The sequence below is a fragment of the Melanotaenia boesemani genome, chromosome 17 (assembly GCF_017639745.1).
Source record: "Melanotaenia boesemani isolate fMelBoe1 chromosome 17, fMelBoe1.pri, whole genome shotgun sequence".
Lineage (NCBI taxonomy): Eukaryota > Metazoa > Chordata > Actinopteri > Atheriniformes > Melanotaeniidae > Melanotaenia > Melanotaenia boesemani.
The window spans coordinates 23300522-23327408 of record NC_055698.1 but is presented as its reverse complement, the minus strand read 5'-3'; the positions used below and the strand labels follow the sequence as shown (position 1 = coordinate 23327408).

General features: G+C 38.9%; 1 protein-coding gene, 2 long non-coding RNA genes and 1 pseudogene across 3 annotated transcripts; 3 read left to right on the top strand and 1 right to left on the bottom strand.

Moving 5' to 3' along the window:
* Window positions 1-13697: 13697 nt before the first annotated feature.
* LOC121628099 lies at window positions 13698-15189 on the top strand (annotated as a pseudogene).
* A 3164-nt stretch (window positions 15190-18353) lies between these two features.
* Window positions 18354-25062, top strand: LOC121656920. The gene is made up of 6 exons (XM_042012153.1): window positions 18354-18597; window positions 20047-20192; window positions 23951-24015; window positions 24360-24524; window positions 24617-24721; window positions 24824-25062. The coding sequence occupies exons 1-6, from the start codon at window positions 18478-18480 to the stop codon at window positions 24868-24870; spliced, it is 648 nt and encodes a 215-aa protein (XP_041868087.1). The 5' UTR covers window positions 18354-18477; the 3' UTR covers window positions 24871-25062.
* LOC121656921 lies at window positions 18604-19117 on the top strand. Its single transcript, XR_006013490.1, has 2 exons — window positions 18604-18807; window positions 19063-19117. It is a non-coding gene; the product is annotated as an uncharacterized LOC121656921 (long non-coding RNA).
* LOC121656923 lies at window positions 22059-22732 on the bottom strand. The gene is made up of 2 exons (XR_006013492.1): window positions 22211-22732; window positions 22059-22133 (listed from the first exon to the last, which is right to left on the bottom strand). It is a non-coding gene; the product is annotated as an uncharacterized LOC121656923 (long non-coding RNA).
* Window positions 25063-26887: the final 1825 nt, after the last annotated feature.

Here is a 26887-nt window from a genome sequence, read left to right as displayed (position 1 = left end):
TTATAATAAGTGTGTTTTCTGATAGAAGTTTCACAGTTTCAATCTATACACTAAGTTTTAAGAGTGGCATTAAAGTGCCAGCAGAAAATTTAAGCAAAGTAAATAAATATTGAAGTCGAAGTAAAGGTTTGCCACAACATGTATGAAGGTCTGGGACGTTTGTTGGTTTTGGTTTCTGATTGTTTATTCAGTGGTTGCAACTTTCACCACTGAAACGACATCATAGACAATTCAATATTTCTTATTATATCTCCCTTGTGAAAGGTTCAAGAAGGGACAAAGTGCATGAGCACAGTCTTACTTTAACACCGTTTAACCTTTGAGCTACAATTTTAAAGCAAATATATTATTAGAATTTAGATCCAAACTCATTTCCAGCATTTGAGTTTTTACCCAGCCTGCAATATCACATACAGGGGAAGTTAAAATTAGTGCAATGTAAATGGACTACATGCCTAAATAACAGCTCATCCTAGAATAAAAGAAGAAAAGTGTCCCAGGTGTCTAGATAGATAGAAGTACTTTATTCATCCCAAGCTGGGAAATTTAGGTGTTGCAGCGGTACAGTCATTTAGCAGTTGTGCTTCTTAAGGTAGCAAAAAAATAAAAAACAGTATAAAAATTTCAATATTTACAAGACTTATACAAGGAGATATTTAGCTATACACAGTAAGAGTGAGAATAGCCAGCAAATAATATAGTCCAGTGCAATGATTAGTAGTGAAGATGGGGAGTTTAACTGTGCAAGGTTGATCCAGTCAGTGCAAAAATCCACCAGTTACAACAGTCACTCATATTGTTATCTCTGAGACCATGATGATGAGTTAAACAGTCTTATTGCGTGTGGCAGGAAAGATTTCCTAAAGCGGTCCTTGAGACAGCGAAGCTGTCTGAGCCTTTTGGAAAAGGAGCTCCGCTGTCTGTCCAGCACAGGGTGGAGAGGGTGGTCCGGGTTATCCAAGATAGATAACAGTTTGTTCAGTGTCCTCCTCTCCACCACTGCTTCTAAAGTGTCCTGTCTGCAGCCAATGACAGAGCCAGCCTTCCTGATCAGTTTGTTCAGTCTGTTGGTGTCACTGGCTGCAATGCTGCCCCCCCAGCAGACCACAGATGAAAACAGGGCACCGGCCACAACAGACTGGTAAAAGATTTCCAGCATCTTGCTGCACACGTTGAATGACCGCAGCTTCCTCAGGAAGTAGAGTCTGCTGCAGGCCTTCTTGTACACAGCTGTGCTGTTGGTCTTCCAACTCAGTCTGTTATCGATAGTCACTCCCAGGTATTTATATTCCTCAACCGTGTCCACATCACTACCCAGGATGCAGAGGGGTTGTGGAGCTGATCCCTTCTTCCTGAAGTCTAACACCATCTCTTTGGTCTTGTCCACATTAAGCAGCAGGTGATTCTTACCCGCCCACTCCACAAATCCGTCCACCAGCCCCCTGTACTCCTCCTCCCGTCCACCACTTATACATCCAACAACTGCAGAGTCGTCAGAATATTTCTGAAGGTGACATGACTCTGAGTTGTACTGAAAGTCTGTGGTGTATAAGGTGAACAGGAATGGAGAGAGCACAGTGCCCTGCGGGGCTCCTACATCACTCGTCACCACATCAGACAGGACACCGCCCAGCCGGACAAACTGCGGCCTGTCTGTCAGGTAATCAGCGATCCAGGAGACAGAGGACCCGCAGACACCCATCAGCCGCAGCTTCCCACTCAGTAAAGAAGGCTGGATGGTGTTGAAGGCACTGGAGAAGTCAAAGAATGTGACTCTCACAATGTCTCCACTACCATCCAGGTGCGAGTGAGCTCACTGCAGCAGATAGATGACAGCATCATCCACCCCCACACGTGGCCGGTAGGCAAACTGCAGAGGGTCGAGAGAAGGTTACACCAGCGGCCTCAGGTGGGCCAACACCAGCCTCTCCAGCACCTTCATCACATGTGATGTAAGGGCAACTGGACGGTAATCACTGAGGCCAGATGGAGATGACTTCTTAGGAACAGGAACCAGGCAGGAGGTCTTCCAAAGTTGTGGCACCTTCTCCAGGCTGAGGCTCAGATTGAAGAGGTGCTGGAGAACTACAGACAGCTGGCTGGCACAGGTCCTCAGTATCCTGGGGCTGATACCGTCCGGGCCAGCAGCCTTGTGTCTGTTCACTCTCTCCAGCTGTCTCCTCACCTGCCAGGCTGTTACAGTCAAGCCAGGGGAAGGGGTTGGGGCGGGGGGAGGTGTTATGGGTTGAAGTCCAGTGGGCTCACTGTAGGGGGGGTGGGGGGGGGGGGGGGGGGGGCAGTGGAGCAGTTGGAAGAGGAGGGGGGAGGTGTGGGATGGCTGGGGTAGGGGCAGAGGAGACAGGGGCAGTCTGAGAGCTAAACCTGTTGAAAAAGGTGTTAAGCTCGTTAGTTCTCTCCATATTACCATCAGCCAGTCTGCCTCTCCCCCCACATCCTGTGATCTCCTTCATTCCCGACCACACCTCCCTCATGTTGTTCTTCTGGAGTTTGGCCTCCAGCTTCCTCTTGTAGGAGTCCTTACACTCCCTCAACTTGTCCCTCAGTTGGTGCTGCACCCTCCTCAGCTCCTCCCTGTCTCCAGACCTGAAGGCTCTCTTCTTCTTGTTGAGTAGGGTCTTCAGGTCGCTAGTGATCCACGGCTTGTTGTTTGGGAAGCATCTAACAGTCCTGGAGGACATGACAGTGTCCTCACAGAATTTGATGTATTCCGTGATGCTGTCCGTCATATTGTTGATGTCCTCCCCATGAGGCAGGCAGAGTGCATCCCAGTCTGTGCAGTCAAAGCAGTCCTGCAGGGCCTCCTCAACCTCCTGTGTCCACCTCCTCACTCTCCTTGTGGGCACAGGCTGCCGCTGGACAATAGGCACATACTTTGGTGAAAGCAGAACCAGGTTGTGATCTGACCTGCCGAGGGGGGGAAGGGCGGTTGCACTGTATGCTCCCTGTGCGTTTGTATACAGTAGGTCCAGAGTTTTATTGTCCTGAGTGGAGCAGTCCACATACTGAGTGAAGTCAGTCAGTGTTCTGTCCATGCTAGCATGATTAAAGTCCCCTGTGATTACCATGAAGGCATTTGGTTGCTGCGTCTGCAACCGGGAGACGAAGGAGCTGATGAAGTCAGCGGCGGCCTCCGCATCAGCTGATGGGGGAATGTAAGCAGTTAACACAATGGCTGATGTAAACTCTCTTGGCAAGTAATACGGCCGTAGCCCAACAGCCAGCAGTTCCACGTTTGGGTTGCAGAGACGTTCCTTGACACGGACGTGTCAGGGATTGCACCAACGTTCATTCACATAAAGCACAATCCCTCCTCCCTTCTTCTTACCGCTGTCTGTCACGTCTCTGTCTGTCCACACGGTCACAAAGCCGGGTACACCAACGCTGTGGTCCGGAATATGTGAGTGCAGCCACGACTCCGTAAAACTCAGTAAACTGCACTCACGGTACTCCCTCTGTGTTTTAATCAGCGCCGCCAGCTCGTCCATCTTGTTCGCCAGAGAGCGCACATTCCCCATTATGATGGCAGGAACAGCAGGCTTGTAGCTCCACTTCCTTGCCTTCACCATCACTCCAGCTCTGCATCCCCGGCGTCTCCTCCGTAGCTCCTTCGGGATATCGTGCCTGACCCCCGGCGACAGTACAGGTTTACTCAGCGCTAACAGCTGGTCGCGAGAGTAAACAATGGGCCTGCCACTGTGAGCGTTGCTCTCGGTTACGAGGAGTAACGAGAGTAGCAATAAAAGTGAAAAGAAGAACTTGGAGCATACAAAAACCATTGCTGTTCCGTTGCAATAAATAATAAACACAGCAAAAAACCAAAGGAAAGATAAAATAAATACTAAATAACAGTAAAAGCACCCGCAGAACTGGAGCTGCTGCAACAGGCGTCCGACCAGGAGGGAGGCGCCAACTTCTAAAAGGGTTAAAAACCATATTTCCAGAAAATGTGGCTTGTTTATTGGCGATTGTTGGGACCTGTCCTGAAAAGCAGGTGTCTGGGGATCTGGTTTAAATAACCCTAACCATGGAGGTCTTCTTAAGCCATACTACAAAACTGCATACATGCTCATCTAAAAGACGTAGAGTTGATGGCAGAAGACCAATCACGATCATGTGTTCTCAGCAGATTTAAAACTAACACAGCTGTTGCAGCCAAAGCAGGAAAGAAAAATGAGAAAAGTGCTGATTACATGAACATGTAAACTGACAATACAAGCAGAATCAATGCCACATCATTAAAGAACTAGTAGATCTAACAATTTACACTTTAGTATTTTGTTAAATTTGTTTCTTGCTGATGTATTCTTGAGGTACACGAGGAGGATCCATCAGTATTAATTCTGCCAGATTTATCCCTGCCTGTTCTAATAATAAAAAATTAAAATAAGTTGTAAAAAATTGCACCTAAGTAAAAACAAAAAGAAAAGCAATTCAAACCAGTCAGTTAATTTATTTTAGATGTTTATTTTCTGTCATCTAGACAAGTTTTTAGTTGTCTGATGATTATAACTACTTCTAATAAGATTTTAATGATAAATGTGTGAAAGAATATAAATATACAGACATCATTTGATGCAGTTTGGTAAGTTTGATAGTGTGAAATAAAAAAAAAATATGATCAGATTATCAGAGCAAACTTTAGAGTGATCAGTCTCTGTACATGAGTGTTCCCTGCTGATGGCCCATCCTAGAAAGATGAAAATGAATGAAAATCATAAAGTGCAGTAAAGTCTTTGACTTTAGTAAAATCAAGAAGGGGTTCTACTGTTCATACACCAATTTTTATTTTTTTATTTTCTAACCAACTGGTCAGGAAGTAATGTTTTCTTTACCATTCCAATATAAGTTACCATGGTGATACAAGCAAGAAGTGAACCAACCTCATGATACCAAAAAAATGCAGAACTGACCTGGAATTCCTTTGATAAGACACTAATCTGGCTTTGTTGTACAGGCCCCAGGTCTTTGTTAACTGATTGCCACCCACCTGTTCTTCATCTGTCATTAGTCTCCTCAGAATATTTCCTCCCGTCTCCTTCATTCACTGCCAGCTCATTGTGGCTCTGTTTGGTTTCTGTGCTTTGTCCACCTTGGTTTTGGGCTTTGGTTCTGTTAGTTATGTTGATTATTATGAGATTTGCTCTGGCATCATCTGTAAGTTTTGCTTCAGGCCTGTGAGTTATTAATGACTGGTTTGCTTTGGGGGCAGCGTGGCTCAGTGGGTAGAGAGGCTGTCTTGCAGCCTAAGGGTTGAAGGCTCGATCCTCAGCCTGTCGATCTCATGTCGAAGTGTCCTTGAGCAAGACACTGAACCTCAAATTGCTCCTGATGGGTCGTGGCAGCTTCTGCCATCAGTGTGTGTGAATGTGTGTGTGAATGGGTGAATGTGATGTATATGGTAAAGTGCTTTGGGTAAAAGTGCTATATAAATACAGACCATTTACCATTTCACCTGCTGCCTCCTGGCTGTGGTTCTGCATGCGAGTCCATTACCTTCAACCACACTTCATGACAAGGCTAGCCGCATCAGCTGTGGCACTGACTTGTCTTTTTCTCAGCTCCTGAGCCAAATGAATGATGGCTGTAGTTGAAGCCTCTGCTCCGTTTGAGCATATATCAATGATTTTAACTGTCACCACCATTTTGCTGCATATAAGGCTCCATTATTTAGTTTGATATAAATTTTTGACAGAAGTATTGGACTCAATATGTTTTTTAGAGACAGAGCTTCTTCTTTTACAAATGACGTCACGTTATTCTCGACCTCATGACCCTGCTGTTGCTCCAGTGCAATTAAAACCCTTGTACTGTGTTCAAAAGCAACATGTAGAAAAACTTATTTTTAGCCTCCTCCAATCATTTGTTACTGTATTTTACACAACCAAAGTGTGCTTGGCACACTAATATGTGTTATATTAATAGGCGATGTGAGAAAACCATGAGTCCATAAATGTATATACTTCATGTACTGTCTAATGTATTATAAATTGCAAATATTGTTTTGCACACTGCCTGTTTCCATCATTTTCATAAGTATATATATGAGGAAAAAGTGGACTATTAATGGAAAAATTATCATTGTGTATGACTGACTAAAGCCTAACGTTTTAACAAATTGAATCCAATAAAGAGATGGCTTGTGTTTGAACAACATCTCACTGGTGACTTATGAGCATCTCTGGCCATAGTCCTGAGTCCTCAGAAAGACATGCTACTGCATTGCTGAGCCTCTCATTATGTTCCTGTTCCTCCTCTTCCTCTCCTCGGACTCCTTACTAGCTTCGGTGCAACCTTCACATCCCTTCTCTTCACTCATATCTTCTATCTCCATCTCTTTGCTAGAAGCATGACACACCCCATACAAGCAAAATAGATTTATGATTATCTTAACGTGTTTATAGCATAACAACAGAATCAAAGTTACTTGATAAGTTTAAGTGTCACAAAGATTTTTTTAATCTGAATCAGCTACAGATGATTGATTGTAAACTGAATAACGTTACGGCCTACATGAGCTCACCCTGTCACAGATCCTCATTGATCATCTGGACATGATGATGGACCTGCTGCTGTGTCTGAAACTGAGGGCTCATGTGGTTCATGATATTAAGCTTTACTAATATATTACAATATTAAACTGGCACTGAAAGGTTATATATGTGTTTGCTTTGCAATAAACTATTTGCTAGGCTACACCAACTAAGACATTTCAGTCATATTTTCTATTGTACCCCCTGTATGACTGTGGACTTATTAGTCTCTGTATCTTATAACATGCAGGCTGGGCAGCTTTCTGATTAATGACACCCCCTTATTTTCTAATTAAAGCAGTGAGCTAACTAATTCAGCAGTAATTTACATTTTTTCAAGGAGATACTTTTATAATAGATTACCAGTGGTTATGCTTATGAAAATAAGACTGCCTTATTCATCATTCATTATGGCTTTAAAGTTGGAATATTCACCAGTCTGGTGCATTTATTTTTTTCAGGTAATGTGATTTTTACAATGAATCTGTTGAAACGATATGACCTGATTGATCACTGGGAAAGGGTTAAAACATCTATTTAAATTGATGTTGTTTTTTTTGTGTTTTTTTTTTTTTAATCCATGACATTTTTAATGATTGATGGGTAACACTGATGAATTAATGATTGTAATTCATTTTTCCTTTCTCTAAACGAATCTATTAGCTTATATTAGCTTTAGCTGTGTGTCAGTTCAGGTGTGCTTTTCACCTTTATTCTCAAAGAAATGAGTAAAAAGTTGCTTCCCTTAATTTTTTTACTTTATTTATTTTTTTTTTTCCTTTGTGTACGGTGACCTTGGGTATAGAAAGGCGCCAAGAAATAAAATTTATTATTATTATTATTACTTTTATTATTATTATTATTATTTTCTCTCTCTCCTTTCCTTTTCTGGTATGCAGATTTTGCTTTCTTAGGGAAACATATTGCTGTGCGGCTACACTCTCAGTTGAACGACCAGTGCAGGCATGGAGTAAACCATTTTGCACAACTTTAGATGGGTGACAGAGCCCAGAAAGAACATTAATCATTATTGTTGATGCAAAATTCAGTCTTTCAGCCCCTATATTCAGCCAGACTGACTTTTATTACGGCATCAGTTAATTAAAAATTTGAAAATAAACACACACACACACACACACACACGAAAAACGTTTCATTCCAGCATTTTCAAGAGCCACCCTGCAGTGGGGTCTTGGTAAACAGTGCCAGTACAAAAATATCAAAACCAATGCTGGTTTTGATATCGATCAATACTGGTGTGATAACACTGATACTTTAATGTAAGCCTTGAAAACAAGAATCTTCATAATTAGCTGTTGGGCTGCATGGTGGTCTCACAGCAAGAAGATCGCTGGTTCGATCCTCAGCTGGGTGGGAGGTTCGAAATCTGGGGGGCGGTGGCCTTTCTGTGTGGAGTTTGCATATTCTCCCAGTGTATGTGTGGGTTCTTTCTGGGTTTTCCAGCTTGCTCCCACCATCCAGAGACATGCATGTTAGGTTAATTGGTCACTCTAAATTTTTCTTAGGAGTGAGTGTGTGCATGAATGGTTGTTTGTCCCTATCTGCGATGGACTGGTGACCTGTCCAGGGTGTACCCTGCCTCTCACCTGTTAAACACTGGGATAGGCTCCAGCTCACCCATGAACCCATAATGGACTAAGTGGTAGATAATGAATGAATGAATAATTAGGTGTTAATACTTTTTGAAAAAAGCATTAATTACACAGATTAATCTCTTCACACTAACTCATTCATTTTGGCAGCTATATTAAAAAGTACTGTATTTGTATCGATGATACCAGCCTTTTATTTACTTGGTATAGGATCAATACCAAATCTTGCAGTATCACACACCCCTACCAACTTTTCAAATCAGCATGCACATTCACTTGCAGCACAGTAAATATTCTGAAGGATAACTTCTATATTCATATATTTTCTTGGTGATCTTAAAGCTTGATGAGGGAAACAGCCAGACAATCGAAGGAATGTATACTTTTCCTATCTGTCCGTCTTTGGAAAATCTCTAGAATATTTCAGGACTGCTGTCTCTTTTTTAAATGATATTTATTTCTTTGAAGTTTTCATCTCTTGTGAATTTTTATTTTCATTTCTTAAATATTTGTTGTTGTTTTTTTTTTTATCTCTTCAAAAAGTGGTCCAGAAGTTTGGGCTTTTAGGGTTTCATGACATTAGCAAGTCCACTCACCACCCTCTGACTCTGGTAAAGAAGCACCAAATCTAACTGCAAAATAGAAGTCTACTCAGGTTTGATGAGGTCATTTGACCACATTTTTTTCATCAGCGCAGCAGGAAACAAATCCCAGAATTTCCGACTTGATGTTTTCATTAAGCCTTTAATGGTTCTTCCTCACTGATAATTATAATAACAATAAAACACCAATCATTATTCTTCCTGTAACGCTGTTTGCATTATTTGTGTATTATTTACGTAAGGAATTTTACTTATTCTTCACCTCTCTGATGCTTTTGTTACAAGACTGCCTCATTATCCCACATGAGGATTTAAAGCTTTAACTCTTTCACAGTGGATTAAGATTTGGAACTTTAACTTAATGTTTTTCTTAAACGGTGGGTTTATGCAATAATTCTGCATCAGGATACAGTTTTGTTTATTTCAAATTAATTATTAGAATGAAAATATAATTCCTTGTCTTTCAATGTTGTTGACAGGTCTCTCTCAACTTATTTAAAGTCATTTTTCCTCTAAAACAGCAAGACAGAAAAAGTATTTGTGTACAGCTTAAGCAGAGTCTACCTTTAGACTACCAAATATAAATTGGCTTATTTGTTGGTTTGTTTTCTTTTTCTTTATTTATCCAGATATAGAAATATGTATTTGCTGAAGAGTCTGAGCCCTTTGTTCAAAGTCCACCAAGATTGAAAATAAATTAAGAAGAGAGCAGGGAGATGAGAAAGAAAACTGAACTGAAAACTTAAAAACAGGAAAGGCCACTCACAAAAAATACATGAGTTGTTGCTCTGACTGACTCACGTAAATCATAATTCTTCTTTCTGGGGAAAAAAAAAGCACAACAACAAAAAATGTTTCCAGATATGTTTTTGGCCTAATCCAGGCAATTTCTGGTACTTAAGTCTCAGTTATGGCACTGGTAAGTTATGTGCAGACCAGATGTGGTCCAGATGTCAGTTGTTGACTTGGATTACAGCAAGTGTTGTGTGGGCTAGAAGTTGTCCAAATATGACGAGCTGACATGGGCATACAGTACCAGTCAAACGTTTAGACACACTTTCCCACTTGATTTTAAGGGAAAGTGTGTCGTACTGAATATTATGGTAACTTCCTTGTGGACCACATGTGGTGGTCCTGTGGCTGAGTTTTGGCAGCCACACTTACATGGAGTCAGTGCCATAAGTTAAGGCCAAATATGGGCTAAAAAGAATATCGCTGTGGCCCGTCCATCTTTGGGCCAATCATTCTTTCTTTCAGGGTTACATTTAAAAATTTAAAACCTTTTAAAAGCACAGTTTAATGTTTTAAATAATTTTCATAAATAAATCTATAATGGTATAGTTGATTGGAAGCGTCTCTTTCTTTAAACAGGTATTTCAAACAAAGATGAATGCATGGAGGAGTTTCTCCTGGTCTTATTGGCAGACGAAATTTTTAATTCTGTTTTTGAGTTGGTAAAAAGCTGTTTTGGTGATAGCTTTGATAGTTGAAAGTCAGATCTGAGTCTATCTATCCAAGTTTCTTACTTGGACTGTTGATTATGACCAATGCTGACCCTCTTTTCTTTACCACGAAACATAAAAATCTCAGTTTTGTCTTCATCTAATTGTAAAACAGACACTAAGTCTACTGGACTGTTAAATTTAAAATAAATTATTTTCTTTCAAAACTATGTGAATGGTAAAATACTTAGATGTAAAATAGCAGTTATGCAGCTCTGAAACTGTCAAGTTTGCTCCCGGTCATTTATATGAACTCTGCCTCCCTCTAGTGGTGTTTAACTGCTACTACAGTCACCGTTGACGTGCAGAATTAGAATTCCTATTTCATTTTGTTGAGTTTTATTCATCCCTTTTAGGTGTCAGGGAAAGGCTGATAGAACCTGGGAGTCTAAGCTTCAAGTGTGAATAAACCACACAGGTCAGCATAGAGCTGAAAGCCAAAGCATGAAGTTCAAACTGACTCCTAAGTAAATATTTGAAATATATTGTGTAACATAGATAATATTGCAAGGGCAAGGAGGTACCCTAATGATCTTTAAAGTTATTTTTCCAAAAAGGCAGTTATGATGATGTCCAAAATTGTATGACAAAGGATAAATGTTATTGTGGTTAAATACAGGACTTTTATCCATGTGTGCGTTAAAGTAACCCATTGATTTACATTGACTCTGCTGTACAAGTTACAAAGGCTGTATTTGTAAATGTTTTATGGTCATGTTTATTAATATAAAGAGCTTTTATTGGTTCAAGTAGAAGCACAGATTGTTTTACATTCCTGGATATAATAACAGAAACAGAAAAAACACAAAACATGTTTATCCAGAACTGAACTGGCCTATTTATTTGCACTTTGCTTTTCACTGTGAGTCAGTGACACTGATGCTGTTGAACCTGTTCTAAACTTTTCTTATAAACAGAAATTAAGAACAACAATGTCGCAGCTGTTTGATTCACAAAAACACCAGCCGCCTCCTCATTCTAGCCAGTTGTAGAGCTTTGAAAAATCACATTTTACGAACAGACATGGAAGAGAGGAAGAAAAAGGCAGAAAAGAGGATTTATTCCACATACCACAGCTTGGTCACTGCTACTGGTATCCTGATTTTTAAACCTTTCATACAATTGTTTAGTTTATCCTGTGACAATACAGACTCACTCAAAGCTGCATCCAATATCAAAAACACCGCAGTTTGACAAAAAAATAAATAAAATAAAACAGTAGTCACAATGCATTAGGGGCCCCAGATTTTTACATCTGCCTTTTAAAATAACACATCTATAATTTGCATTATGCAGCTCTGTAATGTATGCTCAAAAATGGCAAAATCCTCACATTTCCAAAGCACTGAAAATATTACGTTCTTACATTTTAATTTGTAGATTGTAACATGTCTACTTTAATCATGACATTAAGGTGTCATGTGTCAGACCCGCACCAGTCCCTGTCATCCTCTGCCCTGACAATCTTCACAGTAATCCCTCACCAATCATTCACACCTGTTCCAGTCAGTCATTCTCCAGACTCCGCATCATTCACACCTGTGTTCAGTCACCTGCCCCGGCTTTATATTCACCAGCTCCACGTTTACTCCCTGTGACCTTGACGTTATTCACCAGCATGGACTCGACCCCATTCCCTTCTAGGCTCCATGTTTCCAGGATTGCCAGTTTACTCCCAGCATCAGTAAGACAATTCCTCTTTTTCTAAGCTTTAATAAAGTCCTGTTAATCCTTCTCTTGTCTCTGAGGGGTCCATGTGTAACATCATGAACATATCCAAGAACTATAACGTGTTCAAAAGAGCTTAACAGTATAACACTGTGAACCGTCATGCCAGACAGCCAGATCCAAGTCTTAACTTACATAAGGTGTTCCAGTATTATGTCTCTATGTGTCTTAAAAAGCTGTTAAATTTATTTTTAAAATTCATAATCATTAAATGTCTTTGTGAGGCTTAAATCTTTAGATACTTTGTGAAAATTTGCAGTTCTACATTTACAGTTATGCATGAATCTTATAGGAAAGTACATATACAGGCTATAACATATGAAGGGTTTCTTCTTAAATGTGTGAATTTCTGAACTTCCTTTCTGTGACTCAAGGTGGTTGAAAATGGTTGCTTTAAAATTTTCTGTTGCAGCAAATCATGATAAAGATAAACACATGAGAAAGATCTTAGAACCCATCAAAAACACAAGCACATCACATCTAGGGGAAATAAATAGAGTACACAAGTTTAAAATAAAGCAGTGACGCGTGTCCACACACTTGCAGTTCCTTTATTTGCACTCTAATTTATTTTTCAGGATTATATGACTCGTTTTGCAAGAGTTAACGAAAGGCGATTTATGCGCCTCTCACTTCCCAAAATCAATAAGAGAGTTGAATAAAATTTGAGAGTAGTAGTGTGTGTCCTTACTGGACCGGTAAGTACAAATTGGAGCTGCAAGTCTCAGTGAAATAAAATATGTATTACATTTTTCTCTCTGCTTTCAGGACTGAAACCATTGCAGCAGCAAGATTTCCAACCAGGCGAGAGATGCTGCTGCCAGATGATAAGTGAAACATACATTTTGATGGTAGTTCTTTAGAAAGATATACAAGTTGTAAAATCAATACTAGGGGAAAAAAATACTCAACCCCGAGTTGGGGTGAGTATGCCATGGTATAAATTTCTCATCAGTTCTGGAGGAGTCTTGAACACAAAACTCAAACCAAAACACGACCATAAGTATAATTTTATATTTAACCATAGACCTACAGAGACAAGCTTTCTGTTGGAGAGGACATACTCGTATTGTTAACAAGGCACTGCTTTAACAAACTCTAACTTTTTCATGTAACAGTTGAAATCTTGTGATGTGTCTAAACTTTTGCTTGGGCTACTTCCATCTGCTTTTTCTAAATGTAAAATCAGAGCAAAGCCAGAATAATGCACATCCCGCTATAACCTGTTAATAGTAATGTTTAATCTATCACTAGTCCATCACCATTGTTCTTTTGTACAAAAACACTGAAAAACAAATCTAAATATTTTATCATATTAACTTCTATTTATTTATTTAACATACTTATTTATTTATTATTCTCCATCCTGCTGTTTGGTAATTAAATTGTTTTGCATCTTTGTTGTCTTTTCCATTATATTGAATTTTGTCAATTTATGTTCCTTCAGTTATTTTACGTATTGTTTGTCATAGTTTCTCTTGGGTCATTTTACATCCTTTTAGGTCTGTGTTCAGCCAGCTCTTTGGTATATTGATAAACAGTGTTGACACCAAACTTTCCTCACACAGGAGCTCTGAGGTGGATGTACTTTGCCCTTCATCTTTCTTTTTCTTACTCCTGTCTTGCTGCTTCACCTTAACCTCTCGCTGCATTATTCACTAAAAAAAACATTCTCTGAAGGAGAGATGTAAATGAGTCCTTACAGCAGTTCCTGATGACATTCCCAGAAATGTACTGTCTCTGAACATTAGCTCTAATCAGATTATGAAGATAAACAGCACAGATTTTTGTGGGTGATCAAAGCTTCTTTATTAGATCAAATTCATTATCTTATACAGATGATGGAGCTTTTGTGGACTCAGTGGAGTGAGGACATTATGGTCGGCCCACCTTGAGGCCGACTATATCGTCCTCACGAACCTAACTGAAAACATCCCCCAGGGGTTGTCTAAATTAGTGAATCTGTTTCTAGATTACAACAAAATCAGTTATCTCACTGCTAGCCTGTAAATCCCTCATCAGCTTAGAGTGAATTTTAATGAAAATTACCTGTATCCAATCAATGACATTGTGCCAATTTTACAGTTAGTTATGAATTAAAAGTAATATTAAACAGATTCTCTTCTCTTGAGTCTGATGACATGCCTTTAAACAAATAAAGCAATGAATGAAATGTCCCTGATAAGACTTTTCTCAGGAGCCTGACTAGTTTGTTGTTGTGTGGGATTGAAATAAGCTTTAAAACGTACAGGATGATACTTCAGAGTACGCAGTCTTTGGAGTATCTCTGGCTGCTAGATGTAAGAAACGGTTTTAGCAAAAGTCTGATAGACTTCACCTGCTAACTTCCCACAATGACGAGTCTTAATCTGTGTAATAATGACATTGGTGTTTTGTACGACACATCACTGGAGAGCTGCTCAAAAATCACTAGGCTGTCTTTATTAATACACCATCAATGAGAGAATTTGCTTAAACCAGTGAATAAGATCCAGCGCCTACGTTTAGATTACAACTTCCTGCTGAGCGTGCCGAGAGAAATCAAGGGTCTCTCTACACTTATTTTTCTCTCAATATGTTCAAATGACATCCAAAAGTTAGATTCCTTGGCTCTTCCTTGGCTACAATCACATTTTAAAAAAACTAAGAGGTTGTGTTTTCAAGGACTTAAAGAATTTCATTTTACTTGGAGTTGATGGAAATACCATTTTTCAGGTGTATGATACTTTAAGAACCTTCAGATTTTGACTGAACAGAAATGGCTTACCTCATCTTCCAAAGGACGACTTTGGGAGTCTGTCTTCCCTCACGTATTTGGATAAACGGGCATCTGACAAGTATGAAGTGAATAAAAAATATTTTTGAAGGATTTGACAGTCTGGACATTGTTGTTTTTCCACCAGTTATTGTCAGGCAGCTCATGTTAAAGGGCTGACAGTTGCAAAGTCTTGTAGGTCTTCCTGTTGACGGGAGCAGCCTGACCCATCAAGTGCATGACAGGCCGTTTTTCACAACGGTAACATCTATGAGGGAGCTCATTATCAAAAACAACAGCCATCTTCCCAGATGTTCTCATGGGTCTTAGATGGATGGGTCATATGCAGATGACATTTTCTGCAGAAAACGTCATCTGCAAGTGTAAAAGGAAAGTAATTTGTCTTAAACATGTTTATATTACTGGCATCTTGCACAAAAAGGACTTTAAAACATAAGTAGTACTTAATTCAAACTATTTAAAGTGAAATGTTTAACTGTTTTTCATGAATATAGTTTGGTTGAGTTAGTCTTGACTGTGGAGTCCTGGAGTAAGGTAAGTAGAACTAAATGAGGACACCTGGTTTGTTTTTAATCTGGGGTGATTAGAATAGCATGCCAAGCTTAGAACTCCACGCAATAACAACAGTTAAAATATGAAAGCCTTACACAAGCAATAACAAATATAGCAATTCAACATAATGGATACTTGTAAACTGTCAAAGACCAGAAACAGATATTTCTTATCAACATACCCTGGAAATGTACTGCAGTTGCTGTGTGGTTCCTTTAGCTCCTCTCGATCACTCCATCACTCGCAGTCTTGAAATTAGGGCAGAGAGGACACCCAAACCCAGACAACAGGTTTCACTCCAGAGGGGTCATCTGGACAAGAGAAGGTCAACAAAAGACTTATTAGTAAACAGCTTGTAATACAAGCTGACAGGCTGAGAATCCTTTACCAATATAGAAAGCAAATGGAGGAGGAATTACAACTCTGTGTATCCACAAAATTATTAAAACAGCCATTAGCAGTGACTGTTATGCTATTTGTTTACACCGATTAAGGTCAGGTACTGGAAGTGACTGGGCACAAATATATTTTACACCACAACCCACCAAAAGGCAAATTAAATTCCCATACAAAGTTGCCAAGCTTCTGATTAAAAGGACAGCTTCTTAGCAAAGCTAATGACCTCTAAAAATTTTATATATTGTATTTGAAGATAGCAAAGAAATGCATATTAGAGACGATGCCACTTGTTAGATGATAATTAAAACACTCTTTTACGTACGTTCTTTCTCCGTCACGTCTTACTGCCAGTAGAAGAAGATCATCTTCTCCTCAGTTCAGCTGACCTGATGTTTCCATAGGTAAACCTATAGAGAATATCCCAGACATTTACAGCAGCAGGAAGACCATTTGTGTGATTAGCCGACAGTACCTGGTCCACATGGCCAGGTGGGTGCACCATCTTAATCACACCTCATTTAAAATGTATTTAATTAATCTGGGTCAGCTATCACTAACAATGGAGATATTACTTAGGGGTTCAAAAGACTGTCAGTCAACTTGGCTCTGAATGTGTGTGCCATCATGTGAACAGAAGGAGTTGACAGCAGCGGACCTATTGCAATAAGCTGTAACTGGTTATCAAAAGATAATGAGCTTTGCTTTTTCAAGCTCATGGGCTGATTAAGGTGTTACTGAGAAGTGAGCACTTAATTCAATTGATTATTGCAACATTTGGTCAAAACATATGACAAGCAAACATGTTATTCTGTGTGTTTAACTCCAGTAAACCTGTTGCCAGGAAACAAAGGAAGACCTTTTCGTTTTATCATAGATTTTAAAAAACTTAAATTGTTATCTTCAGATAGCAAGAAAAAGTATTGTGATCTGAAGAAAATGTTTATTATCTAATTATAACATGATAGTTAACTTGTTATCTCAAGGTAACAATAGTTAAAAAGTGTTCTAGACTATGGGACATAAAGGGATAAAGTTAATCAGATGTTAAATTAATTAACCTCTCTGTACAACTACAATACATCCTCAGCTAATTTGGTACTGGAATTGTTTGTGTAATGCCAACTGAAAGAGTTCATGTATTTCCATTAAAAGTTTAATATTCAGTGTACTATTTATCTGCTCCATGCAGCAGCCCCGGAGGTAAATAGTCATTAGGTGTCCCATCAAGAGGTTTTAAGTGATGTCAGAGTATAAATATGAGAAGTGTGGAGCCCCATTTACATGTGTAAACAGGGTAGACAAAACCACAAAGGTTTGAGAACAAGCTCCAGAGTGAAATTTTCAAGATGAACCCTGTCCATGTAAACATGAACTGCAATCTATGATAACATCTATGTTTACAACCACGAACAACGACAACAACAATGGCAGACCTCAGTGTTCAGTTTGTGCTACAGAGTCTTTTTAAGTTTTTTTGGTCTCTTAAAGCAAAACCTGGCGTTTTTGCAACGTGGGGTGTGTCATTGTAAATTTGCACCGCCTACTACAGGCCTGTCATGCACTTTACATCCTTTCCAGCCCTATTTGCATTTTTAATCTGAACAGAGGTGTTTTTTGCCTCACTGTGCTAAATGCAATTTTTTCTAACACAAAAAGGGAAAAATTTGGGATTTTGCATAGAAATGATGTGTAAACAGGACTTGTTGCACAGTTGTTTTTTATCAAGCTGTTTGTTCTTTTGCTCGGTAGCAGGTTTTTAGTTTTTACCTTCAATAATTGCAAAGGTTGACACAATTTGTTTAAATAACATATTTTCATATTCACTGAAGATTTCTGAATGACTTATTTTACCTCTGCTATCATTTTATCTTCATATTCACACTAGTATAAGCTCTTTTTACTCCATTCCAGGTTTTTATTACTACCAGCAGATCAACATACTGAGACTTAACTCGATTCTTTCATGCAGGTTTAGCTTTGCTTTCCTTAGGACTCCATAGTCTCAGACAAACTAAAACATATTTAAACTGAGATTTAAAAAGTCATTTAAATGTGTCAGTTTAACTAGATTAAGGCCTAAATCTGGCTTATAAGCCCTGTCTCTGAAGTCAGCTCTAATATTTATTAAGCCTTTATTTTAGTCTTCATCTTGTCTGGGAAAGATCATTCGTGGATCCAGATTGCTGCTTTAGAAAACTCCTCTGTTGTCTACTGAGGATCTCTGAGTTCATGGTTTTGGTGAAGCAAGAGACAAACTAGCGGGGTTACAGACATTTTGTGAACGCCAGCAAGAATCTAATTGAGATGTATCTTTACTCCTTCACATTGCTGGTGTTTTGCATTTTCTCAGTTGTAAAGTTTGATTTTTCAAATGTTAGTTAATAAATTATGTTGGCAGATATTGTTTGTCAGTGCATGTTTACTTTGGTTTGTGCTGTACACAATTAGTTTATCTGTGAGTCTGTGCAAGGGGCATCTAAACAAGTAAGTTAATGATTAATCAATTGAACAAAGTTATTGTGAAATAGCATGAAAGGAAAGAAATTTTCAAAGAGATGGAGTTTGAGGGGGAAAAAAAACTTTTTTTTTATGCAACAACAGGAAAACCCACAGGTTTTGTCAGATGGTATAAAAGTTGTGCAGCTGCAGGATCAGTCAGAGTAACTTTCCTAAAGAGCGCTGAAACATCCCTGCTTGGTTCTTCCTTTCTGTTTTTTTCGTCTTTTCACAGCTTAAGTGAAGCTAAGCAGCATCATGAATCTGTGGCTGAGCGGTTATCTCCTGTTTGCAGCTCTGTTTCTGAGCAGCTCAGCACCGACACCTGAAGAATGCCAACCTCTGATCACGCCTTTGTCTCTGGCCGACCCCTCTGTGGTAAACCTCCTCTCCTTCCTAATTTGTGTTTGGCGTCTCACTCTGATTACATTTATATGAAGCCAGCTTAACATTTGATTACAATTTTTATGTAATCTTCATAACATCATGATGTGTCTGCAGCAGCTAACCAGAGGAAACCAGCACAGACTAAGCATCTCGTTTCCATTTCAACATTGTGCCATTTTGTTTAATTTATCAGATTATAAGGTTATTTGTTTGTCCTTTTCTCCCTTTTTTTTTCTCTCTCTCTCTCTCTTCCTCTATCTCCCTGTCAGGTTCGGCACTGACATATAAGACTAAAGAAAATAAGATTACAATAAAAATAATAAAAATATCAAGGGCAGCCATGTATATAACATGTCTCCCTTGGTAGAGCAAATCTGTCAAGCAAAATATGGCACACAGACCACCGTTCTGTATGTTAGGATGCTGGACAGGACAGGGTTAAAAAAAAAAAAAAAGGTTATTTGTGAAAAGTTTTTAAGTTGTGATTTCATTAGAAAACTACTTCCTGTTTGAAACCAGATTCCAATTAAACTAAAGCAGGAGAAAATATAAATGCTTTGATTTATTTAGTCTTTTAAACAGACCATTTATAACACTTTATTTAGGAAATGTATTAGTACAAAAACTGAGAAAAACTCTTAATTATTAAACTCTTAACATTTCCTGATTTCCACTCATCCACATTATCGTCAATACTATAGGGGGCAAAGTATTATTGACACAAAGTGCAGAAATAGAATAGGTATTTAGAAAGGTTCCTACCTGAGGGAAATAACTGAGAACTATTTAAGAAGCTGAAGTAATGAGAGCTGGCTGAGAGTTTTTTCTATTTTAAGGAAAGGTGTTTTAGTCTTTACTTTTTTCCAGAAAACAGAGCCACCCTTTATTAAAGGAAGGAGACAGTTCTGATCTTGAAATCATCATTCAAGTATTTTTCATTCAGCCAAACAAACAGAGAATCATATAAATGTTTATGAACACAGAATATGAGCAGTGTGTGACAACGTTTTACACTTTAATGGCATTTTCTTCAAAAGCAACAATTATGATGATGTAAGAGGTCATTTTTAATCTTATTATGATATATATGATGAAGCTCCATGTGCTAAGAACACATTAGACAAGGCATATGAGCACTTTTTAGGAATATTTGTTGAATAACTTTACCTCTACAGACCCACATCACAACTTAAAATGAGTAGGTGGGTTCTCATCGTAGCCCATTTCTGTTTCCTAAGTTCTTACATCGCATAATGCTTTCCAAGAATGGTGTAATTTTGGGGGGACTACAAGTTTTGATTTAAAAAAAATGTTTCAGACCAGACTTTCAAAGTAATGTTCATCTTCTGGTTGATGCCACAAAATTACACACGTTCAATATTTAGGCTTCGTATTTCAAGAGCATCTGTGTTAACCATCAGATTTCCTGTTTCTGTGCAGATGTATGGCAAAATGCACTTCCTTGTGGGCTTCACTGATCATGAGGTTTATAAAGCCTCACTCAAGTTAACTGACAGCTCCTGGGTGAAAATCACAGCGTCACCATCCAGCACCACTGAAGTTATTATGTCTCAGGAGAACCGGATGTAAGTTAACTCAACAAATACACAGTATTATAACGTAAATTATTGTCTTTTGGTGATCCCTGTAACATGATCAAGTCTTATGTGTTAAAGCACAACCTGTTTTTTTTTGTTTGTTTGTTTGCTTTTTTGTTTGTTGTTGTTTTTTTTATTATCATTTAAACTTTATAACAGCATGTTGCATGTTAAGTGAAGTGGCATCATTGTAACAATAGGATTGTTTATACTTTAGGGACCAGAATTACAATGGAGCTCGGTCATTAAAGATGCACTATGTAACTTTCTGACTGTAAAGACAGACTGTAGAACTTTTGCTGATTTTCTCGGTGACTGTTACAACCCCTACGGAGTCCAGGGGAAAAGGGGTGGCAACACAAATGGTTGGAGGCGGATACTTACAATGAAACTAAATTTATTTACAATATGTGTGTATATATAACAAAGGATTCATTTACTGAATAAACAAAGAAGTATTTGAAAGTGCATGCACTAAATAACTAAACACAAACTTTGAAAACAAAATAACAACCAGCATAAAGCGTCCTGTTACAGAAGTTATAAAGCCCACAATGGCAGTTAGCAAAAACAAAAGGGAACAAAAGACACAGATCTGTAAATCTACAGAAAATTCATATCCTCAGTAGCAAGCTGAGCTTTAACCGCACTCAAGTGTTGCTCACAATGGCAAACTGTGCATAAATCTGGCACAGCTACCCAGAATGAAGGCGATCAGGAGTTTGTATGAGGAGTCTTAATGACTGGCCAGCTACAGAGAAGACGGAGTGTACGGCTACCAATCCTGGAAAAGAAAGGTGGATCCGTAGGCACAGGAACAGCAACCAATCACCAACAAATTCTGGCATAGTACTATTTACATAACAGGCCAACAGGCTGACAGGCCAAGGGCTGTCGCAGTGACACACACCCCTACCAATGGTTCATTTGGTATCTATCTTTCCAGCCTGTAAAAGACTGTCTTGTCTCGACTCTTGTCTTATCTCTGTGTTTAAATCCGCTTGCTAACGTGTGACACAATACGTTAAATGCAGTTTCTCAGCCTCGGCTCCTGAAATGTGCATAATAAATGTCACGGTGCTATCAAACGGTTCAGGAAAAGTTTTAAGGGTGGAAAGTTACACAGTGGGTCTTGCTGCATTCCTGACTGAGCAATCTTAAAAGCCTCAGTGGCCCATCAGCAGATTTGATTTATATTGTTGTCCAGAGTCATTACATGTCTTAAACACCAGCCTCAAAAATGATAAATTTTTGGCAAAAGGAAGTCCGTTTGAAGCTCTGAGAGCTAGAGATTTAGCGTTTGTGGACCCTGACCGCTGCTGATTGGGACATTGCGGACGACAAAATGTTGCTCCATTCTCGTCTCTCCTGGACTGACGGAGCCCTGCACCTGCTTTCACAGCAATGCCTCACAGACATGATCTGGCGCGTCTGCAGCCCGGCGTCTGAGTTTCTGTTGCCACTGTTATAGTGAATAATAAATAAATAATTCAAACAAACTGTCATTTAAAGGGGTAAAAATGAACGAGGGTCACCAGAGAGGGCAAAATTAAGTTGTATATGAGGTGGGTTATGGGATTTGTTCCAGACGTATGTATGGAGGATATCTTATAGGATCTGTCACAGAAACGAATGCGGAGAATATGACGTATGATCTGCGAGAGACGTGTATACGGAGAATACCATACACTAGGATTTCTTAAAGTTGTGTAAATGGAGGGTATCCAATGCTAGGATCTATCACAGATGTGTTTCCGCGGCATATCCCATACTAGGATTTGTTATAGATGTGTATACGGAGGGTATCCTGTCACAAACCCGGAGATTGGACTCAAAAGAATCAGGATTCCAGTGAAAGGTAAAAAGGAATTTATTTGAACAATGTAAATGTGCACTGGTGATCTATCCGGTCTCGTTCGGTCAGCTCTTCTGTGGGGGGTATGAGAACAGGTGTTAGAAGGCAGGGAGTCTGTGATAATGATGCAGGATGTTACAAATCCACGTACCGGGTGCTGTAGTGCAGTTTGGTGAGATCGTACAGGCAGAACCCGGGAAGCCGGACGGGGAGTCCACTGGAGTGGGTGGATAACTGCTGGGTAAAGAACAGGTTAGTGGGGGAATAATTGGCGGGGGTCAGGGTCTCCAACCCACGGAAGTGGGTGATAATGAATATCTCCGTCTGGGCAGAGTAGATTATTCCGTGATCCAAAATCCACATCCAAAAACCAGTCCAGGGGTCAATAATCCAGAAATCCAATAACAAACAGAGATACCAGTCAGGGGGCAGGCAGAGACGATAATCCAGGTCCAAAACAAGGTCAACAACAGGCAGGTAGGCAGGCAGACAGGTAGAACAACGGCTGGAAACGTGCAGGGTAGAACCAAGACGATCTGGCGAAGAAACGCTGTCACAGGCAGGTATTTAAAGGGCATCAAACAGGTGAAGCGTATTACCAATCAGAGTGGGAAAATTAGGTTGCGTTCAGGGAGGCTGGGAAGTCCGACCCTTATCAGACGGATCATTACAGTATCCTATAATAGGATCTGTTACACACCAATCTTCCCTTATATACTGTTGGAGAAAACCTTAAAAATGCACAAGTAATACAGAACAGGTACTTCTTCCCACAGTATTAAAATAGGCAGGTACTAATTTCCCACTTTCCTAATTAATAAGGTACTGTTCCACACGTTTTCTTTCTACCTTTCTCTTTAGGGTCTTCTCCTGCGTGTTCTTTGATGGATCAAAATATGACAGACTACTTCTCTCAGTTAACTAATTTATTAATTACAAGTGATATGAGAAATGTGCAAATACAGAATTCTGGATTCGTATTGTCTGTCCCCTGGACTAATACAATACGGAGTCTGCTGCTGTTACAGTCAGAACTCCCTCTAACTGATCCTGGAATCCTTATATAGGGGTCTGAATATACACAGTTTTGCTGACTAATGCTGGAGTTGCAGAAGTAGGGTCAGCTGCAGTCACAGGTCGATCTCATGCAGATGTCGACCCCCTCCTTGTGACACCCATCCATTTGGTGGCTTCTTTTGTTCTGGAAAACAGGGACAAAGAAAACACACACAGACAAACAAGGTATCTCCTCTGAACTCCGGTTGACCCAGAAATTACCCTTAAGGGTAACATTCCATGCTGTTTTATTGGCAACACAGCGCTAGTCAGCCCCCCACATGTTCTTCTCACTCACCCCATATGAAGAGTCTCATTGTTGCTTAAGCACACTGTCAGTAAGTATATGAGCTTAAAGATAAGAGATATTTAATATGATTAACAGAGTAAGAATATAAATGAAAATACATAGCACACTTAAATAATTCCTTGATGAGTATCCCTATAAATTTATTTACAATACCCGGAAACAGTCCGGATGTGCCGCAGATACAGAGACTTGTATCCTCTTGGATCTCTCCGGATCTTAGGTGTTTTTGTCCAGTGGATATATTCCTATTTTTCATTGGTCTTTGTGAGGACACGAGCGGCAGCACTCTGGACTAGATGTAGTTGTTTTTGTGGGGTTTTTTGTTTTTTGTGTTTTGTTTTTTTGGAGAGACATTGATTCGAGAGTTATCTACAGTATATTTAGCTGGATAAAAGTCTGGCACATTAAGTATTGATTTGACTTTAGCACAAACTTAAGCATTGAATGGGACCAGAGTCCACTTTAGCAAGGTTTAGCCTATTTGAAGGACTCCTACCAATTTGAACATATCTCTAACTTTAACAGGAATGGAATCTGCTTAAGTTCAAGATCGAATGTGACCATTGAAGGCAACACTGGAGGTGCAACACGTAAGTTTCTTGACACAACCTGAACCAAACCTTGAGTCACAAATGTTAATAAAGTTTCAAGTACATGATAAACATAAACCCAATATGCTTCCATCAGGTTTAAATCACCTTATGTGTGTACACACTGATCAACTGTGGCTTAGTTCATGTTCAGTCCTTTAAAAAAGATGAAATAATAAGCTGTCATATATTGGGTTGTTGATTATTTGTGATTGTATTTACTTCATTTTAAGTCCTGGTAAAGATTAGATAACTTATTTAAAACTCAAAATGATTGATTGTAAATGTTGACTGTAAATGTGGAATGCTGAACTATTTTTCATGTTTTCAACATTCGTCCTCAGATACCAACATGTCTTTGACGTTCCAAGTGCTGCCAAGCTGCAAAGGGTGTCTGGTGTTCAGTGCAAACAGTACTTTAAAAAATGCCAAGGAGATTCTTCAACTTATGCAAATGGGTAGCCTAACTGAGGTTGATGAGATCCATGGCAGAGCTCTGTATCTTTTAGGTACAAAGGAACCACAGAGAGAGAATAAATTCATTATTTTACATTAAAAGAAAAAAACTCATCCATGCACTTTTTTTGTTTTTTGTTTCCAGCTAATGAGTTGACTCTGAAAGAGTCGGATCTGGAGCATTTCAAGAAGCAAGCAAGTTGCCTCGGCTTCTCTGGAGACCCAGACTATACCTACAATCCTGAGAAAAGTGATTCACCTTTAACTTCCTCTGGTTTAATAGTAAAATCAAGATTAACTGATATTTGATTTAAACTGATTTTCTCATCTGTATGTCTGCTTCTCTCTGCAGGTTTCTGTAAAGAAGGCGAAGGCATCAGGATGCCGTTCTCCCACTAGATAACCTTGAGATGGAGTATCATGAACCCGATGAGCAGAATGACCTAAATAATTTACCCGCAATAACCTGCCATCCCACCAGTTTGTTTGTTAGCTTCTCGAGTGAAAGCACATCTCTCATAAGACACAAATACCTTAAGTTGAGTGTGAAAAAGATGAGAGAAACAAAGGATCATTAAAAACAAAAATGCATGGTCTTTGTCTACAAGTTTTTTTTTCTTTCTGTCTAAAAGGTAATAAAACACTTTAAAGGCCTTCTACACCAAGCCGACAACTGAAGGCAGGGCACATCTTGAATAAACTTATGTCTCTTTGATGACTAACTTCAAATGTCACACACAATCTTTTAATTTTATTCATGTATGTTACTGTACGTTTAGTCCTCATGCGCTGGCAAAGATTTTAGTTCCTATGCCAGAGTTGGAAGGTGGGTTTGCTGTGTCTTCAGGTATTTTCTTTTGCTCAGATGCAAGAAATGTGGGGTTCTGTGTTGGTTCATGACATTGGTCTGGTGCAAAAAAATCCCAACATCAAGATTCCACACAATGAGGTTCCTCATCAGCAATTATCTCACAAAGAGGACAAAAATGGTTTAAAAATACCAATTTCACATTTCTCAGTGTCAAGTCAACTTTTATAAAACACTTTTAAAATAAAAAGTGTTACCCAAAATATAAATAAATAAAAAATAGAAATAAGAAAGGCAAACAACAATAACAACAGGCATAAATAAAAGACAGTAAGAAAGGAAAACAATACCAGCATTCAGTCTGGTTTGAAAGCAAGAGAATAAAAGTGGATCTTTGAGCGGTTTTTGCAAATTTCAACTGATTGTGAAATCTTAATATGGAGAAGGAGGCTGCTCCATAACTTAGGAGCAACAACTGAAAGAGCTCTGTCCTCTCTTTGCTTTAATCTAGAACTCAGAACAGCATGAAGAAACAGATCTGCAGATCTCAGTGATCTAGAGAGTGTGGGGCGTTAAGAGATCAGAGAGATAGGAGGGTTTTAACCCATTCAAAGATGTAAAAAATAACAATAAAATCTTAAAATCAATTCTGAAATTAGCGTGGAGCCAGTGCAAGGAGGCCAACACAGATATGATATGATGTCTCTGGCTCCAGTTAACAACTGGGCAGCAGCGTTTCGACCCAGCTGCAGCCAAGACAGAAGAGGACTCACACACCTGAGTAAAGACTGTTATAATAATAATAATGAAGTCTTGATTAAATAAAAGTATGAATAACTTTCTCAGAATCAGAGAAGACAAGAAAAGCTTTACCTTAGAGATGATTCAAGCCCGTTCTCACCACAGAGTTTATGCGTTTATTAAATAAAAAGGCATTTTCAAATATTACTCAAGGATTCCTGAAAAAAGCTTCATTATAAGGGACCAAGATCAATTTTCTGGGTGGCAAGCTAGTCTGGAGGCTCAAACAACATAACAACAGAATCATAAATCTAGTACAGGACAGGGCCACATGAGCACTTAAAAAAGGTTTTTTTAAAAGATTTGTCATTTTATATAAGTTTATATAAACTAGTACAAATGCTGTGAAAAACTGCATCATCGGTGTTACAGAAAATGACCTAAATAAGAATTTCATTGTATATGTTGTCAAAAAAAGAGTGAATAATTTACTTATTTAGAATTGCAGGATTCTCTAATTTAGCTTTATTAAAATCATTTGCATAGAAATAAGTAACTATGCAGTAATACATTAGGTATATGTTTAGTTGTGCTTAACAATACATAAAAAAAACAGAAGAGGAAAATAATCACAAAATAATGGTAATATTATTTGGAGGAACACAATAAATAAACCAAAGTAATGATGTAACTTTTACCTTTGATAAGTGGGATGTTACATTGGTGCTGTCAGGTTGTCTGGTGGCAGGTTTAATCTGAGGGCTCGTATGCTGTTCTGTAGACACTCAGGTCATTTCAGTCTTTGGCAAAGAGAAATTAAACAAACTGGTAAATGATTGATACATGAATTGAATAAAGTCTTTACAA